This window comes from Bombus pyrosoma, linkage group LG2, assembly GCF_014825855.1.
Source record: "Bombus pyrosoma isolate SC7728 linkage group LG2, ASM1482585v1, whole genome shotgun sequence".
Lineage (NCBI taxonomy): Eukaryota > Metazoa > Arthropoda > Insecta > Hymenoptera > Apidae > Bombus > Bombus pyrosoma.
In genome coordinates, this window is record NC_057771.1 from 13,396,114 (window position 1) to 13,415,318 (window position 19,205).

General features: G+C 36.7%; 3 protein-coding genes and 2 long non-coding RNA genes across 7 annotated transcripts in view; 2 read left to right on the forward strand and 3 right to left on the reverse strand.

The window, feature by feature from the left end:
• The window catches only part of LOC122575567, a 147,606-nt gene that overhangs the window by 100,759 nt on the left and 27,642 nt on the right, over positions 1–19,205 (reverse strand). The window lies entirely within an intron of this gene.
• LOC122575477 (SUMO-activating enzyme subunit 1) lies at positions 785–2,541 on the reverse strand. The gene is made up of 6 exons (XM_043744485.1): positions 2,283–2,541; positions 1,938–2,109; positions 1,619–1,875; positions 1,351–1,532; positions 1,151–1,283; positions 785–1,062 (listed from the first exon to the last, which is right to left on the reverse strand). The coding sequence occupies exons 1-6, from the start codon at positions 2,378–2,380 to the stop codon at positions 897–899; spliced, it is 1,008 nt and encodes a 335-aa protein (XP_043600420.1). The 5' UTR covers positions 2,381–2,541; the 3' UTR covers positions 785–896.
• On the forward strand, positions 2,673–6,463 carry LOC122575455 (protein C12orf4 homolog). 2 transcript variants are annotated; one of them, XM_043744420.1, is made up of 10 exons: positions 2,673–2,799; positions 3,553–4,108; positions 4,626–4,847; positions 4,919–5,122; positions 5,220–5,335; positions 5,422–5,558; positions 5,639–5,759; positions 5,830–5,948; positions 6,063–6,188; positions 6,281–6,463. In XM_043744420.1, exons 2-10 carry the CDS (start codon positions 3,603–3,605, stop codon positions 6,392–6,394), a joined length of 1,665 nt encoding a protein of 554 aa, XP_043600355.1. In that variant the 5' UTR covers positions 2,673–2,799; positions 3,553–3,602; the 3' UTR covers positions 6,395–6,463. The 2 variants fall into 2 exon arrangements, with proteins under 2 accessions (XP_043600355.1, XP_043600345.1); XM_043744410.1 differs by having other exon boundaries at positions 2,714–2,834.
• LOC122575463 (leucine-rich repeat neuronal protein 1-like) lies at positions 8,194–11,796 on the forward strand. Of its 2 annotated transcripts, XM_043744460.1 has the most exons (5): positions 8,194–8,324; positions 8,802–9,158; positions 9,229–9,830; positions 10,309–10,555; positions 11,558–11,796. In XM_043744460.1, exons 1-5 carry the CDS (start codon positions 8,265–8,267, stop codon positions 11,561–11,563), a joined length of 1,272 nt encoding a protein of 423 aa, XP_043600395.1. In that variant the 5' UTR covers positions 8,194–8,264; the 3' UTR covers positions 11,564–11,796. The 2 variants fall into 2 exon arrangements, with proteins under 2 accessions (XP_043600395.1, XP_043600385.1); XM_043744450.1 differs by having other exon boundaries at positions 10,309–11,796.
• On the reverse strand, positions 8,263–9,335 carry LOC122575561. Its single transcript, XR_006319464.1, has 3 exons — positions 9,246–9,335; positions 8,937–9,119; positions 8,263–8,867 (listed from the first exon to the last, which is right to left on the reverse strand). It is a non-coding gene; the product is annotated as an uncharacterized LOC122575561 (long non-coding RNA).

Consider the following 19,205-nt stretch of genomic DNA (forward strand, 5'->3'; position numbering starts at 1 on the left):
AGACTTTGTTAAAATTCTCATAGGATAAAGTCGATTAAACTTGGACATTGAAAAGTGATGGGATTTCATCAGGGAGATTGCACGAAAGGGTACAACGTTTTAAATAATGTCGAAGCATAAAAAGAGATTGTCGCGGCAACGAAGGTAATATCGAGCGAGCCGATAAAGCATAACGAGCCGTGCTCCAACTCGACTCCCCCTTTTCCAATTTTTCAATTTCCATTTCACGTTTCCCACCGCGTTTTCCACGCGAAAGGACACGAAAAAAATCCGCAAAGCGGGTCACAAATTGCCCCGGCGGAAGCCGGGAAAGTGAGTCATATTTCCACATACGCGCGACGACCCCTTCGTTTCCGAGGATTGTACACGTTGAACAAAAATATCTTAGAACCCGTGCGGGCTATGATAAACTACATTTACGTATGCATTTGACTTTTATATGCCACGAAATGAAGAACATGGAAATGCAACATATATTTAATATACACATTGGAAACCTCGGCAATTCGCAACTACAGCTCCAAAACTCGAGCGATATGTTCTTTTCGGTTTTGAAGTGAGATATAAGAAGTGTAATGTAATTCCAAGTGAAAGAAATCCTGAATCAAAAATATATGCCAGGAAAGCCTCGAAAAATATTCTTTCCTGAAATAAATGTATAAAGAATTTCTGACATTTTGTGATAATGTGATTACATATATATTGAATTATTTGTGGATTCTAACTTCTCATTAAAGAAGAATAAAGCATAAAGGAACATAGCTGTAACACAATAGTATCTTTCTTTATTTTTTAGCAAATTTATTTCATTCTTACGAAATAAAACATGAGGTAAGAAATTATGAAATAGTTGGTAATACAAAAAAGCACTTAGAACATACCATCCTGCAAAATTATTATGACTGACCTAATCTTAAAATCTTTCCACACAATGTATCTGGATTAAAAACAAACAAATTATTATGTGGTGTACCTTTCTGTGAAACTGTTTTAATTATTTCTTGACCCATAATACCTCCAACAATGGCACACACTGGACTAATTTGTGCGTATAAATCACCCCTGAATCAATAATAAATTTTACTATATAGTTTTTAATAGATTAAACATTAAACTTTTTAAATAATACAACAATTTTTCTAATACATACTCGACTAGATGATTTATTTTATCGTCAAGATCGTATTTTTTAATAATTGCTGCAGCTTCAGCCACAAAATCTTCAGAACCTCTTTCACTGGGCAATGGATCTTTGCCATACTTTTCACGATAATTGAGCATTACTAAAATAAGAATAGATGATATAAAAGTGTCCTTACTATTATAAAAATCTTTTTCCAAAACACTTACTTAGTATCATATAATATATTTCTGAATCTTTAGGAAGAGAAGATTTTGTAATATTTAAAATTGATTTAAAAGGTACAAAAGTGTCTACATGTCTTTCAGTTACAACAATATTTTCAAATTTGTCCTTTTCCATAGGTTCACCGCTTTCTGAGATTTGTATTTTCTTTGTTTGTACTACATCTCTGTAAAATAAAATAATTCTTGCTTTTAATAACCTACATACATTAATAAAACCATTTCCAGAAACCTGATTTAGAAATCTACTTACTCTGCATATTCATGAGTCATTAAATCAGCAAAAGTATAACCTAGCGATCCCCATACATCTCCACTAAAGAACTTAGTATTATGTTTTCTACATGCCTCGTTAATCCTCTTTATTTGCGTAATAGTACATTGTGTTGCACAGACTACATTGAATTTGCTAAAATACTTATCTGGTTTATCGTCTACATTAGATGTATCTGCTTCTACATTAACCATAGGGTTTAGACTTTGTGCTCTCTGCACAGATGCTTCAGCCCTCTATGAACATGATTTTCATATAAATAATATACCTTCCACTATATCTGAAGTTGTTTACCTACATTTTTTCCAAGTAATTCTCTAGGTGCTAAAAATTGTGAGCACCGGTCCTGAACTGTTACATTTCTATGATCCAAAAATGTAATTGCTTTAACACCTGCTAAAATAATGTTTTTTGCTATTTCTGCTCCATATCCATTTAGGCCTATTAATAAAATTTTCGCCTCTCGTAACCTATAATTGTTTAATATTTACACATCAACTCAAAAACACTTATAAATCGAATGTTTATATACCGGTAATTAAGTATATATTGCTAATGTATTTCTTAATTAATTGTATAAAACAATAACTTATATTGTATTTTGAAACTTCAGAAATTTTAGGTTAGATTGTATTTTACTTGCCGTTTCTGTGATTCTAAACCCCATAAACGAATTTGTCTATCGTATAATTCAGCTTCATGATCTGTTAGTTCTACATTTTGACTTTTGTCTCCAACCATGTTCAAAAATGTGATTTAATACTTGAAAATCTACTACCGCCAAAATCACGATCCAAAATTTCGCAGAAGTTTACGTCTCGTAGAATGCAGCCAACGTAACAATATATTAATTCAAATAATAAGAACAAGCGACAATCATTCAGTACTCAATATATTATAATACTTAATGTAATTAATTTACCCAACAAAATTTTGTTTCTTAATTCTATGCGTTCGAAATATAACGCAGTAAACAACATATTCCATACATACTGAAACGATATAAATAATGTTTAGGTTGGTCGAACTGGTGATCAAATGATTGGAGGGCGTTAAGTGGTTTCTACGACTGTTATGTGTGTGTTTCGTTTGTTCATTTAGAATGTTTTGCTTGAAACAAAACAGAAATAAGCTTTCCACGTGACAACACGCTTGACAAGGCAAGGCTAGCTAGCTTCGAAAGTATAAACATCTTGCAAGTATAATTTTCAAGGTTTAGATTAGTAGTCATAAGTAGGGACCAAATATATCAGCTTAATATGATATCTGCTGTTTTACATATACTTTTAAAAGCATTTACATTCCATGGGAATCTAAAATAAATGTTGCTAGTTTTAAATCATTACTCAATAATCCATTCATCGAAATAATTATTTATAAACAAACCAAAGACCTTTCTACTAGCGCCCTCATAAGTCGGTAATAAAAGTTGAAAAACATATTTATTTCAAAAAATTGCACATGACACAGTGTACGAAATACACTTAAAAATGCTTGATATCGAATTTTATTATAAACATTTTTAACTGCATTAAAATTACTTGTTGCATGTTTTTAATTGACTTTTTTATAAGAGTAATCTCGGATTTATATGCGTTTGATAACAAGTTTATCTGAAAGCCAAATCTAAAGCCATTATAATTAATACATGAAAATAATTGTTTTTAATATATTATAGATAAGAGGTGCAGTCAGAGGTGTTTCTATAACTTATCGTTGACCTTATGACCTGAATATTGTGAAAGCAGATCTCTGCAAAACATTATTGACTACAGAGAAATAAGCTGACCTTCCTCTTTATTATTCCTGATATTTTAAGAATTAAATGTTAAATTAAGTTAGTTTTCTTTTTACATAATTTCTTTTATAAAAACTAACTAAAGATTTCTTTCTCTCTATCTCTCTTTCTTTAGAAAATAAATATCTGGGCTGTAAAGTATAATGAAAAACTATTCTAGAAGATATGAATATGCCTGAGGATGAGTTTATAGAGAAAACATTTGTATATAAATTTCCAACATGTACTACAAACCAGGAATATGTATTGGAAGTTCCATTAAAGATACCTTATCGTGGAAATGTTAAGGAACTTATGCACCGTATAATGTCATCTTTTAAATTGCCATGCTATGTGGAATTAGACCTATTGGAATCATTGGAGAATACTATTAAAACATTAACATTAGAATTTTATGATGAGAAAGCAGAAAAAGCTCTTGAAAATGCAAAATCTGGGACCTTAGATATTGAAGATATTATAAAAAACTGGGAAAAAATTTATAAGCAGAAGACAGTAGAATATGCTGATCCTATTGGAACAACGGACGAAGAATTGTTTGCTGTTGCATATCATAGATTGGTACACTCTCCATCATTAGAGCCTATCCTTCAAGCGGAACATAAACATGGAAGAGAAGTAACTGAAGTTATTCAAATGAGGGACTCCCAGTATGAACAACTTACTCAAAAGTTAGTAGCAATATTGTACAGAATGCTTTGTACATATTATTTTTTACGTTCTTCTGTTTATATATTACACTACAAAATAAAGACCAGATTCATATACTAATATCTATTTATATTACACACAGCAGTTCATGTAATATAAATTATCACTTGCATTGACCTTTCATGTAGATTATTAACAGCTTCAATATAAATCAACAGTCATTTTTTTATAATTGAACCTTGTACCCTATGCTCCCTATTTCCGGACTATATCTTTTGATTATAATGATAGTGATATGCATGAATGTCATTTACAGAATATAAAAACTGAAATGCAATTAACTCATCTCTATCTAACATAAATAAAAGTAGAGCTCTAATTAAAATTTTCTGACATTTTAATATTTTTGTTTTGACCTGTAATTGTACAAATACAAGTGATCCAATATTGATTTTGAAACTCAAATAACTCGTCTTTATTATACGAATGCATGAAAAAAAGAAGAGAACAGAGAAACATCAGAAAAATGAATTTTAGGCAGACTGAGGAAATGCGAGTCGCTGTAGAAGCTCTCGAAGCTGGTTCTACCGAAAAATCTATAAACGAGATGGCGGGACGACATTTTGAGGAACAAAGTTTATTGCAAGGTCACTGGGGGTCAAGAGTTGACGCACTGAAATTAGAACAAAGGCGACAATATCGTAACTGGATCATGAGGTTACTCGAAGAGCAGCAGACTAACATGTTGCCAACTCCAGTGTACGTATATATAAACATAACGAATACACATGTGATGTGGGCTTGGTAATTATAGATTATATGACTATTAGGGGTTCTCCAATTCTGACGATGCCACCGATACGACCGGCGTTAGACAATTTTGTTCATAGCGAAGAGAAGAACACGGCTGAATATCCTATTTTAGAAGAAAGTTTCACCATACATTTGGGTTCCCAGATGAAACAAATGCACAATATACGTATACTGACAGGCGATGTTTTAGATTTTTGTAGAACAAAAAAGAGCGAGTCTGGGTTGGTAAATTAAAAAAATCAAACAAAAAAAAAACTCTACGATTATCTTGTATTTAAATTTAGTTTGAAAAAAAGCATTTCATTTCTTTTAAAATAGAATGGATCCAACGCCTCAAAGACTACAGACTGCTCTTGGATTATATTCTAATGATTTGTGTGGATTAGTATTGTTGAGCGACAATCATTTAGGAAGTTATTCGGGAATAACGAAAGGTATCACGTTATTTTGTTGAGCACTAAATCAACAAGTGCTATTGTTCGATTATGCATATCTTATTAACAACTAAATTTTCTTTTAGAATTATGTTCAATATGTCAATTAACGACAGAGTTCCATTTCCCACCAATCGATGAACAACTAGAAAAAATTCGAGAGGATGTGAAGGATGCTGTTGCCTGGAGGCAAGCGCATCACAAAGAAGGAAACGATTCACAAGTACGTAAAAGTAAACTAAAAGTAAAAAAAAAATATTGATATCTCGTCCAATTCAGTCTAAATGCATCTTTTTTCTACAGACGAAAAGATCAACGGGCAGCAAAAGTTTACAGACAGGCGATGTTTATATTACGAGGCATTCAAATTTAGCGCAAGTTCATGTAATTTTCCACATGGTAGTAAACGATTCATTGCGTTCTGGTGAGTAATAAATATGTATTTATTTCGCTACAGATGCTTCATGTTGATAAGAGTTTTACTTAATTTACAGGCGATATCAATTCGAGGCACCCGGCCATTTTAGGATTACGAAATATTTTAAAAACTGCTTGTTGCAACGATGTAACCACATTAACTATTCCAATACTTCTTGTTCATGAAATGTCGGAGGTATATTTCACTTAAAAAAAATAATCTCTGTACTAATACTTTGTTCAGAAATATTATCTAATTATAGTAAATGATTAATAATATTAAATTATAAATCTTATTTTATTATCCTAGGATATGACTGTTGCATGGTGTACAAAGAGAGCAGAATTAGTTTTCAAGTGTGTAAAAGGGTTCATGATAGAAATGGCATCTTGGGGTGGTGCTGAATTGAAGAATCTGCAATTTCTGGTACCAAAGGTGATTTAATTTGAATCCGAAGGATGCAATACAACAAATGATAGTTCTATCTAATTAACAACTTTTTTTTATCAAATATTTGTATTTTCTAGGGAATGTCAGAGGAAGTATTTGGTACCCTAGCTACAATGTTACCGAGCATATTCCGAGTATCGAATCCATTGGTGTTCAAAGCGACAAGTACACCTCAAACTCCAAAAAAGTGAACGACCCTCTTGCCACTGTTATTGTACACGCGTCGAAAATATTAAAGTATTTGTTGTTATATATACGTATATCACACATCTTGGCGGCAATAATTCATCGCTGGCGCGAATACTATATAAGATATGCCCGAATCTTGACAAACTGTCTCATTTATATTATATTTACACAATTGATTTTCCAAGATAGATTTTCCAATCGATAGTCAATATCTGTACGTTCGTCGTACGCCAGTCTTTCCTAATGAATTATATTAGCCTTTCAACGATTAACATTCTAACTCGATGATCTTACATAATATATTTAAAGTTGATACTCAAGTAAAATAAAAAACACGATGGTCTAAACATACAATCTATGACAAATCAATCCATTAAATGGTATTACATATGTCTCTAATTACAATAATTTGTAATATCCTAGTAAAACAGATATTGAATCTTATCTTACCCGTCTTTAATATCACACTTTCAAGATGAAAAAAATGTACATTGCTGATATAAGGTTTTAAATTGGAAGGACAAAAAGAAAAAGAAAAAATTACCAAAAGATGAGTCGTATCACAGGCATGAAACAAAAAGCATTCAACTTTATATTAATTGCAATAAAACTATAGCGCAACGCATTATCGTAGCCTACATGCTTGGTGGAGCCAACTTTATCGCGACGTTGGGAGTTAACCAGATATGCTTCAACGTTTCCGTCGACTGTCTAATAATTAGTCGTGCATTCGAGTACAATGATATTAATGGTGCATCGTTATATGCCAACCATTCCTGTTTCTTTTCTCTACCTCTATCCGATATCTTTTTTTAAATTGTCTCGCGTTTAATGGCAATAAGTTTTGTCGCACGATATCGTAGTGCGAATATAAATTAATTGAAAAAACACGCGATTAATGGGAAGAAAAAAGCAAACGCAGGGCAGACCATAAGAGCGGATCGGGGACGTAATCTCTCTTTATCGAAAAAGTGGTGCGTTAGCCTTTCGGATTCTGAACTGTTCGAGAACGGATTAACACGATGCGCGCCCCGTGAATCCATTCGAAAGGACATTTGAAGAATTTTTTTTTTACATTTCACGTTCGCCGGCAGCGTTGTGCAAGTCGTTTAATAAACGTGACCATGGTGTAAAAAACTTGATAGAAAAATTGAAAAGAAATTGAAAATTCAAAAAGAAACTCAATGGCAAATTTTGACTGAAATATTAAATGAAAAGTGTATAAATATTAATATATGCAATAATATCGTGAGAAGGATTCGACTGAATAATTCAAATTTTAAGGAACACGATACTTATATTTTATCATTGGTAACACACCAAAAATTATTACTGAAAATTACCACGAAGAATTAAATAATTCGAAAGTTTTTCGTAATAATTATCGATTAATTTCGTAGTAATTATCGACCTGACTCTTTTTTACTTGCAACTAAATTTATTGCAAGCGAAGTTTACACTTCATGCGAAAACTAAATCAATTATAAGTTGTGTAAGAAAGTTAAAAGTTAAAGTATAAGTAAAGTAATAAAATAATAATATAAATAAAATTCTAAAGTATAATAAAGTATAAGTGGCTCGAATATCGCTGAAAGATTTCCATAAAGCAATAAAGCTTATAAAATACGGCGCGAAAAAGAGGGAAATCGGTCAAGCAACTGCATCAGGATGTTGAGGCCCCTCCTGATCCCCTCTTAATTCGGCACTGTAATCATGAGCAGAGTATGCCGCGGATGAATTCGTTGCCATTCCATCGGATCGTTGTGTGAGAGGCATAGTTGAAACTAGACGGTCCCGACGTGATCGATTTAAACGAAATCAAAATTCCATCACGTCTATCTGTGTACCACATACTCATCCACCACCTGGACAATGTGGCTCAGGGCTATCACAATCCTCGTTTTAATTGCTTCCACGACCTCGAAGAAATTGGTGGGTCTATACACGCGACGTTTTGACACTTGATCTGATAACGATTCGCGAGCCGTTTGGTGACATTTCTTTTTAATTTCGCTCCCCAAATCGCTTCTTTACACAACTATTTTACTTATTCATTGTGTACGATACGTAGTAATTTTGAATTTTGAATTGTACGTTGTTCGTTGTTATAATATTTGTATGTGGCACTAACAACGATTTTATCGGTCATTTGATAATGATTTAAATAATTACGTATAGAGTATTATGTATTATATTGCATTTCATCATGATAGGCCGCGATTTTTTAAATTGTAACGGCACTTACTGTGACGTAACGACGCGCCAAAATTTGTTTTCTCGCATCTCTTAAAATTGGCGCGAATAACACATGCAGGTACAATGTCGAAATTCTCCGTTTATTTTTCTCCTCACTTCCTGTAGGAATAATATTTCTTTGAAATCTTATTTTTCTTTCTCTGCTCATCGCAGGTGGATCTGTCCGAGCGTGGTTTGCAGAAAGAAGACTTTTTCGTGAAGATTCAGTCACAGATTAATCTGCAAGAAGTTACCGATCTCATCCTAAGGAAGAACAAATTTGACAGTTTTCTTGACTGTTCTACTAACCTTGAGAATTTGGAAATATTGGATCTGTCGCAGAATCATCTTCAAAGATTTTTCTTCCTTTGCAAAGACGAGTATAATTTACGAGTATTAAACGTCAGCCATAACAAACTTGAATACATCGACAACAATGCCTTCAACGATCGAATCCCGAAGCTCAAGATACTCGATCTCTCGTCGAACAAACTATCTGTCGTTAACGAAACTATGTTGGAGCATTTCAAAGTAACTGTCTCTTATCTTATAATATATAAATTGAAAAATGAATATACTGTAAACGATTCGTATCTTTTAGATTTTGGAATATCTTACGTTAGCCAACAATCCGATCAACGATGGAATCCATGAAAACGCCTTCTGGAACTTAAAGGCGCTGCGATATTTGAATTTGAGCAACGTATCGTCGTCGTATTTCTCCTCGGAGTTTTTCAAAACGCTAACTAACTTATCTACCCTAGATTTATCGATGAATCCCATCAGTAGGGTTCCGTCGCTACCAGTCAATCTAGAAGAACTCGACTTGTCCAACACTCATATATCACGATTACGAGACGTTTATTTGCCTCGGTTACGAGAACTGAAACTGAATAATATGCAAAATCTGAGAGAATTATTACTTAATGATTTCGAAAACTTGACCAGTTTAGAAATACTGTCTTTAGATGGTTCGAGAACATTAATGTCCTTAAGAATGATCCCATATAACGATCATCTTCTACCACGACTGCAACGGCTCTCGGTAAGCAACTGCGGACTGAGAACCTTGGATTACAACCTCATGTCGATAATAAAGAGAACACCGATTTTGAGCTTCGAAAACAATCCTTGGCATTGCGACTGTAAAATGCAGTGGCTAAATATGTTAAACGCTACGAAGGCTCTTAGTCGACAAATTAGGTAAGTAAAATCTGCCGAACATTGTACGTAAACTTTTCATCGAATAACAGCCGATAGTTTGAGGCATCGAGCAGCAAATGACAAAGGCTTTTTCGAATTTAGTATAGATGTCTCTGCTGCTACTAAAATTGTTTTTTTATTAATCTTTTAACACATTTACATGCTACTTAACCTAATACTCTGCTATAATATTCAATACCTTATCACATATGTGGAAAATTATTTTCTGTCATCCACCTAACATATTTAAAACCCAGTAAAAAGATATTTCTCTTCGCTATGGTAGAACTTCCTTTATCTAAATTTATCAGAGCATAAACAATCGATATAATTGCAGTTCGTCAATCATCCTATCTATCATTTTTCATTCGCACGATATAGCTCGTCTCATAATAATAGCTCGAGTTTAAATTATCTATAATTTCGTTTCGATGAATCGAGTTCATACAGAAGATCAACTGCTTCATCTCTGTCACAGGTGCAGAACTCCCGAACAACACTCCAATAGACAGCTAAGCGAGATACCAAGTCACGAGCTGGAATGCGAGGACGATGCAACGATGCTACATCCAGTGTTGTGGGCCTGCATTTTTATATTGGTCGTGGCAATTGTCTTGGCTACGGGCTTTTTCCTGTTGAGACGACCGCTCGGTCACTGGGACATCAGGCGAAAGAACCGGGACACGGTCACCTACACGAACGTCGACGAGTCCTCGAACGATTTGGTGAGAATCCTGGCGGCCAACGAAACGGTCGAACGAAACGACGAGTGAATGGACACGGAAGAACGATATACTAGAAATGTATTAACTTAGGATAAGCGATACAGTTTCTCGACAAGAGAACACTACGATAGCTAGGAACTAGGTCTGGTTCCGCAGCCACGAATCTAACCGAGTTCCGTACAAAATAACGTATAGGATGTTTCAAGTCATTTTAGTGGCGCCAGGAATAATAAAGTTTGAAAGTAAGGAGAAGTGGTAATTTCTTAGGCAAAAACAAATAAAAGGCATGGAATAAAATACAATTTCTGCAACAAAAGATTCTCAAAGAAATCAATCTTCAATATGTAATTAAGTACTGTACGTTGCTGGCTAATTGGCCAATAAGACCCGCATTTCTTCGCAATGCCAATCAACCAACAACGTGCATGTAGTTAATTGTAAGATACGGTTATTGTTTTTTGTGAAATCTGGCTACGTAATTTTTACGAGTTATTGGATCCGAAAAGGCAGAAAGAGAAATTTGATTAATTACTATCTGAGCCATGTAAATGTACGTACGTATGCAGCCAAAAGTTTACATAAAACAAACGTTATCCTGCACTCTTAATTTATCTTTGTACAAAGAACCAATCGTCTGTCTACTCGTACAATACGTTCATGTTGAAAATTATATACAAAGTTCGTATCTAAAACCTAGCATAAGAAGCTTAAGTTGCAGAAGTTAATCTAATCCACGGGAATATATCAATTTGAAGGCGTCGAAGTATAAATCGCACGTATCGTTGATGTTTTGAACATTTTCTACAGATATCGATATCTTGGCGAGGAAGTTCGCGAACTTTCATTGATTAACGCTTGTTTCTCGTTGCCCGATAAAATTTCATCGATCATTGAGTGTCGCCAATGTTGAAACATCCTCTACAGCTAATTTTCTATGCCTTTCTATATACAACGTGAAACAGGAAACGACGAGGAATTAACGATGTCTTCATATATAAATAGATTTAACGAGTAACATTGTACAGCGGGTGAGCATCAATAGGCTTTGTATCGAATCGCCACGAGTCGAAACGCGGAAAAACGAGCCGTAAATACAGGAGGCAACGTACAGCCCGATTCTGGCGCATCCCTTGAACCTCGAAACACCGTAGCAACGTCGAGTGCACGGGCATCGCCTGGAGTGGCACAGCAAACAATGTGGGACTTCTTTGTGAATCGAATAAAACATCTTTTTGTCGGCACGTATCGTCGTATTTTTCGAAACCCTTTACCGCGCCTCTTCTCATCGATTTCGAAACGAAATGTCCGCGGTACAAAAGAGAATGGATACAAAGCAGTGGATGGCTCATTTCCTCTGAAAGATCCTCCGCGATGGTAGCCGCGCGCTCCAACGTGATTCCACGCATCGACGAATTCGCGTATATTCTTTTTTTGTTCGAATATTAATTGAGATTCTATGGGGTTACTTGCCCTTTGCCGGTAATTCGAGCCGAAGAATATTTTTTATACGATGTGCTTTTAAGTCAGCACGGAAATAAAAAGAAAGAGTCGAGTACTCGTTCTGTTCTCGTTTAAAGGAAGATCGAAGAATCGAAGAAGAAGATGGTAGCGTCGGATTTAGTTAATTGCATGTTCGATGATGTAAAAGTTCACGATTGTGAAAACCAATATACCGATACCAGATTCAACAAGTAAAACGGAGAATCAATAATATCATTGATAGAATTTATTGCGCAGCCTGATAGTATACACCAGTGAGAAACTTCTGAAAGAATGATACCGATAATTATAGCGTTAAACCTACGCCAAGTCCAATTATATACAAATTTTCAAACGTAAAAAGTTATACTGATGTTAGATTCGAGAAGAAGATCAGAGCGTTAAGATCATTTGTTTTGTCATGTAAAGTAGGAGAATAAGAAAGATGGTAATCTTTCGAGAAAATATCGGTTTGGCAACTAAGTGACTGCGGATTTTATAACAATCACTTAGTTGCCAACACAATACTACTATTATATACAATTATAGTATCGTGTTTATTCAATGTTCAAGCGCGTAGAAGTTTTCAAATACAAAAAGTATATTATATGGATATATCAATTTGGATGGAGAAACGGAAGAACGAAGATGATCGATACAGTTTGTTGTACAAATTATGAACGAAGCGAAAAATTCGACGACATCAGGGTTCATCTTGTTAAATACAGAAAATGTGTTCAAGACGTGCACTTTGTTCCAAAAGGGAGTGCGATATTGGCGTGGCAGAGGACGAGCGAGCAAATGGTGCTATGAAGATCGTCAGTTTCCATGACGTGCATCGTGATCGCGTGCGATGTAGCGATCAGCCTTTGTACCGAAGTATGATCTTCCTACGGGAAGCCTATTGGGTTACGGGCCACGGACGGAGAGCTTTCCATATGGAAGAGCACATTACGCTAAGAGAGAAGTATGGTCAATGAGAAAACCACGACGTATGTCACGTATTTTAACGCTGTCAAATTCAAGTCGGAGAATTAGGAAATAAATTCTTCTTTCTATGAGTTCAGAATTATTAGTTCTTTTAATTTTTAACCGGTCGATTCTAATCTCTCTGTTCTAACAATAAATAATTTTCCTTCCTTTATATTCCAAACGAAACTCATTTTAGCAAAAGCCATTCGAGATACGAATTTCGTAGACTTTAACGTCACGCGAATTCTATTACACGATTACACGATTCGCTGAAGCTACGTGAAATGTTAAGCGCTTTACGTGAATGTTTGCCATGGTGAATATCGTTCTGATTGAGTATCTCGAAGAGATACGGAGGAAAAATAAAGAAATCGTAACAGATACTAATTTTGCATGCTTCGACGTGTAAAATTAGCCTGAACGACTACATAGTTGATAGTAGCTATCAAAATTCCGATATCCATGTGGATTTCTTTTTATTGACAGATGATATTTCCACTGGGTAATGACCGGATTCTTTTTTTAATTAATTTGCTCTCGTTTATCAAAATATACATATGTATTCCAGTATCTAAGCAAAAAGAGAAAATTCTCTCTCTCTCTACGTATAGTACCTTTACCGTGACTGATACGTGCGAGCCGTTTAATGCAAAAGTGATACAAGTCAAGAAGGTTGATCACTGGACAACGAGGGATAAAGTAAATATTCTGCGATGGACCGAGTGAGCGATTCTCACTTGTTCCGCTAACTTCATCGACAAATTAACGAACATATACTTACGTCATTTCTGCACGAAGCAAAATGAAACTTACTCTTTCGAGATGCGATGTTGGACCAAATGGGCAAAAGTAGACTTATATCAATTTTGCATTAAACGGTTCGTATGAATACATATCACAGTGATTCGATCGTTTTGTACGCGAAAATTCTGACTGTCGTGTTTTTGGCTTTGCGTATTTCATCGAAAGACACCAAAAAGAAGAGAACAAAACGATAAGTACCATGTATTTGGTAAAAAGAAGATATGGACGAGGGATAACTAACGCGTTAATATTTGTGTACTTTTTATACGTCACTCGATCGTCATGCTTTCTTTATAAATTTACCAATCTAAATACCAAGCCAAAAGAATAAAGAACCATCAATTGCATTACAGTTTATGGCCGCGTGAAAATCGACGAACCGAGTTACGGGTGGTTCGATCGGACGAAAAGCAAGACGAGATCGGGGGCCCGGCTCGATTATACCGATCCGCGCTCAATGGGACATTGTGGTACTCCTTTTTGGATATTCCACAGCGAGATGGTCGGGACCGGACGAGGATGCTGCAAGTTTTACGCGGCAATATCGAGTGTCCGTAATTCGAGATCGAATCCGTGCGAGCCAATTTGGCGAGCCAGCGGAAAAATAATACACTGCCTACCAGCGTCGGAGGCACGGGATGTCGCGAGTAGCGCGGAGAAGCGAATTTTAACGGTCAACGTAAAACGCGTGGGTAGCCCAGGTCCCGGGGTATCGGGAATATCGTGTTTCCGGCACAAGTAAATACGAGATCCTCCCTTAAGACGCCTCGATAGCCCTGCCGATATTTTCGATGGAAAAAAAGCAAGAAATAAAGGGAGGAAGCGAAGAAAAGAAGAATAAAATTGATCGGCGTGGTGGATTAAAAAGGTAACAAATTTTGCGAAGAAGCGAAGATCAACCCGTTGACGATCCGCACATTTTTTACATATTCTAAGTGGAATTACAGTTTTTCAACTGCATTTGCCTCGTTCTACCAACGCATACGGAAAGAGAGAAGCGGATGTGTATCAGATAGTATTTCATTGGTTCAATTGCAATTTCGTTTATCGCTGCCAGTTTAAATCTCTTCCCCGTGTATATGAAACATTAAACAGTAATCACCGACGGATTTACGAACTATATAAATTTTTATTCCTAAGCGAAGTCCCTTTTTCCGATTGAATCGTACATAGCACAGGCTCTGGCTACATTTTGCATGATTTTCGTCTATTATTGCACGTACACGCGCTTCTGTACGCTACACCTCACGGAGATTTTCGTTCAGATGGTTCACACTTGTCTGTGCTTCTCGTTCACAGCTTCCTTATCGTCCAATATCCAAATTTATAAATTAATAATACGCTAAAATTAACGAAACACGATCAAACGATGTCTGAAATTATGCCTGCTGTATATAGTATGATTTGAAGTTTTAAAAGAAGTTTTAAAGAGAAGGTAAATTGGAAGGAAAGAAAAAGGGGATGACTGGTGAATGGTACGGCGATTAAACGATTCCTTCGATTTCGTTTTATTCGACATGAATCTCGGATGTATATAGAAGGCTAATGAAACGCGTACACGGCTTACTTAGCACTCGGTGAAACGTATTTTCGAAATATCACACTTTCCATTACGATTCGTTAAGCCGGTGCTCTTGCATTAACTAAGCTGACCTGCTAATTACCGTACCTCCGATAGTTCGCCCGTTTCCTTTCTGCTCTCGTTTCCCGCCGGCCTCCCGTTTCCTCCGACATTCCGCCTACTGTTTGAAACGGCCCGAGGCCGCCGGAAACGCGGAAAAAAAGGAGCCGCCGCGACGGCTTCAAACCCAGCGCAGCTTCGAACGCAACCAGAGATGCCGATCTCATTGCCGTAATTTCGTTCTCATTTTTTTACTATTCCATCGTTCGCGTGGTGGGCACGTGAAAAACTGAAAGATCTTGTAGGAAACGTAGATCGACGATTTTGAATATTCATGTTCATTCGGTTCGTGATCCTTTTATTTGTACGTGGCAAATTGTTTTACGGCGATCTGAAGGATTTTGTGGCTGATACACGGGCGGCTATTCATTTTTCGCTTCTTCGCCTCCTCTTCGGTTTCATTAATCATAAATGATTGGATTACAAACATGATAAGCGAACGTATAAACGTAAGTGTATAAAATACGTGGTAAAAGAAGAATTACGAGTTAGAGTCAGTATCATCGTAATATGATTAATTATGTTCGGTCTGCGTAGAATTACATTCGTAAACAGCGTATATTTCCCCTTTAAACCTAATCAACTGTTTTTCTTTATACACTTCCTTCGTATATAACACATTTTCGCCGAAATTAATACTTTTACGAGCTAACTAAAATTCCCGATAAACACAATAGCATAATCTATCGCGCGATATAATTTGATCGATTTCATCTAACGCCTAAAATTCGTATAATAAAATTAAACTATCGTCCACCAAAATATCGCATTGTCACGAGGAACTGTCGAGTACAGTTTCTCGCTGTACGAGCAAACCTAACGTAGCCAAAAATTCTCGTGTTCGAAAGTTTGGTCGTAAAAGGAAAGACAAACGTTAGGGAATCATCGACGATGCGATAGCCGATGGACAAAAACGAGAACGCGACGAAACACGGGTGTCGGGGGTCGGAAATCAGGGCTGCTCTCCTTTTGGCGAACAGAAGAAAAGAGTAGAACCGCGCACAGGGCTGGTTTAGTGTGCGGCGATTTTTGGCGTTCCGGGGCTTTATCTGATTAAAGCAACATAGAAACACGGGGTTACGCGTGTAAGCTTGCCGGCCATCCATGGGGAACGGGTCGAACAAATGAATAATGAAAATAAAACCCACGATAGTATCGGTAAGCACCACGGGATTACATACGCATCAGCGCGCCCGCGATGAACTTACATTATGGAGTCCCCCGTAGAAGAGGGAAGAAGAGAGAGAGAAAGGGAAAGAGAGAGAGAGAGAGAGAGAGAAGCTCATGCACTTACACGCGTGCATAGGCGCGTGTTAAGCGCGTACGTTACGCATTTACGCGCGAACTCCATGATAGAAGAGAAAACAGACTTTTTCCATGGCCACGTTTTACCAAGCCCCTCGGAGATCTAGCACGGATTTAAACGGCAAATCAGGGGTTACATGGTTACCTATTGCTGTTACAAATGGCGCTTTTCCCTGGAGCAAGTTTATAACGAGGAAAAATCGGCCGGATGACGGTCGTGGAGCTTCGAGCAGGAAGCGCGATATCGCGTACATATTAATTTCACGTAGAAGCGATAACGGAAGTTACGAAGTTACGGAGATTTTAGATGACGCTGCATACTGTTCCTTTTTCCTTTTTTTCTTTTTTCTTCTTTTTTTAACTCTTGCAATATCGAGTCACACTCGTGGCTTGATAAAAGTAGATTTGTTTGTTTTGTTGGCGATAAAATTTCATTTGCGATGCCTGAATTTTGTTTCTGTTTTCCGACCAAGCTTTCACGTTTCTGTTTGCTGAATGAATACAATGGAAGCGTTCGCGACAGCAAACCCCCTCTAACTGTTTCAAGCAATACGACACTGCAATTATACAGAGAAAAGTTGTCGAAAGAGAACCGTTAAAAAAATTTCAAATTACACAGATACGGCTATTTCGAATCTACTTTTCATCGATACGAAAATACTTTGGAAAGATGCTTCTCGCAATGCTTCACGTAGCTGGTACCTTTGCGAACCTCATGTACGAGGCAGAGCCTCGCTTATGATATAAATGTCTTATGGTATAAAAATCTAATGGCCGAGTGCCTCCAGTTTTTCCGGATATTCCGATTATGCCAAGGTGTGAATTTACGAGACTAGCAAATAGCTGGTTCCGAGCACAAAGGTAAAGTCTCTACCGGGACAAGCCGCTTACGATCAATACCTTGATCCTTCGATCTCGGTTAGTCTCTCTCGCCCTAAAGTGTCCATTCGACGGCGCACAATGCCAAATGGACGGAATATGCTTCTTAAATACCCAACGGGCACTTCTCTGGGATGAGAGGCTGCCTGAAGCTGCGGCAATTCAGGCCGAGGCACGTTCCAGCCACGAAATAATATCGCAACGCGAATCGAATGGCAATTGGTCGAGACGCGACTCATCGTTCTACGTCAAATTTTCATTTTCCTACCTTTCGATTTCTCTATCGTGGAAATAACAGAAAATTCCTGCTCTTAAATCTAAACTAACTTACCAGAGGTATTTACATAATCGGATTTATAAATAGACAAATACACGGATTTGTTAAAAGAAAGTTTTATCGACTTTAGTTTTTTGACAATAAATCTTACAGAACTGTTTCGTCGGCGTGGATGATTATAATATATCATAATCGCTGACAACGAAGTCATCGTTGCATGTTACGAGTGAATACGATGATCAAAGATAGACGGTAGAGCCTCGATCACCCGACGTAATCCAACAATATGGAAAGATCTCTTAATATTCATAAATCGTACAATAAAGCCATAGAAAATGATAATGTAATATTGTATTTAGGTTTAATTCGTCACTTAATCGGTTGAAAGTTCGATTAACTGTTATCACGATGCCTGACTACTTACGCTTTCCTGCTTTTCGTATTAAAATTTCGGAAAACGCGATGTTACGATACAATGCAAAACGCTTCGGATAATACGAAACTTTGAAGATTGCATCGTCTTCGGATTCCTCAGTTTCTTCCAGATGATTCTTGCGGGAAACGATAGAAAAAGAATAAATTACCTAAATGTCGATGAGACTTAATAAAAGCTGTCGTGATGTGAGATTTACGTCGTTGTTTTGTTAAAGCAGGTAACTACAGCTTTTTGCAACCAGTGTAAGCACATAGGTGACCAATCAGGGAAATACACTCGCGCTATAAATAGCTTTCAAAAGTGTATAATATTTAAGTATATAATATTTACCGACCTAATATAAAACAGTCAAGGTAAAGAACGACTTGGATCACAACAGGTTGACACGCCACTTTTTCTCCAAAGAGCGGAACGAACGTGTCGAACACCAAAACGAAGGTAATGGGACGACGAAACTGGTGTTGAGGTTGCATGTAAAACAGCAACGACCAATCTCTTTCAGGTGAATAATACATTTTGTCTCGGCATACGGTTACAGATGGCACACTGTTTCGAAACGTCTGTAAAGAAAGACGAAGATTGTATCGCGACTTCTGCCTCTTCCGTGAGGAAGAAGAAAACCAGAAAACCGAAAAGCATCGGTCACTAATCCCGTTACCTGACGAAATGTCACGTTCGATACCACGTGTAGCTCTACCTTGCAGCCTCGAGTTTCTATTTCCATCTTAAGGATCTTACACCTGAGCGTTGGGTCAGTATCCTCTGTAATTACTTCCAGATGTGCCGTCGCTTGTCCGTGACGACTTATGTACGACTG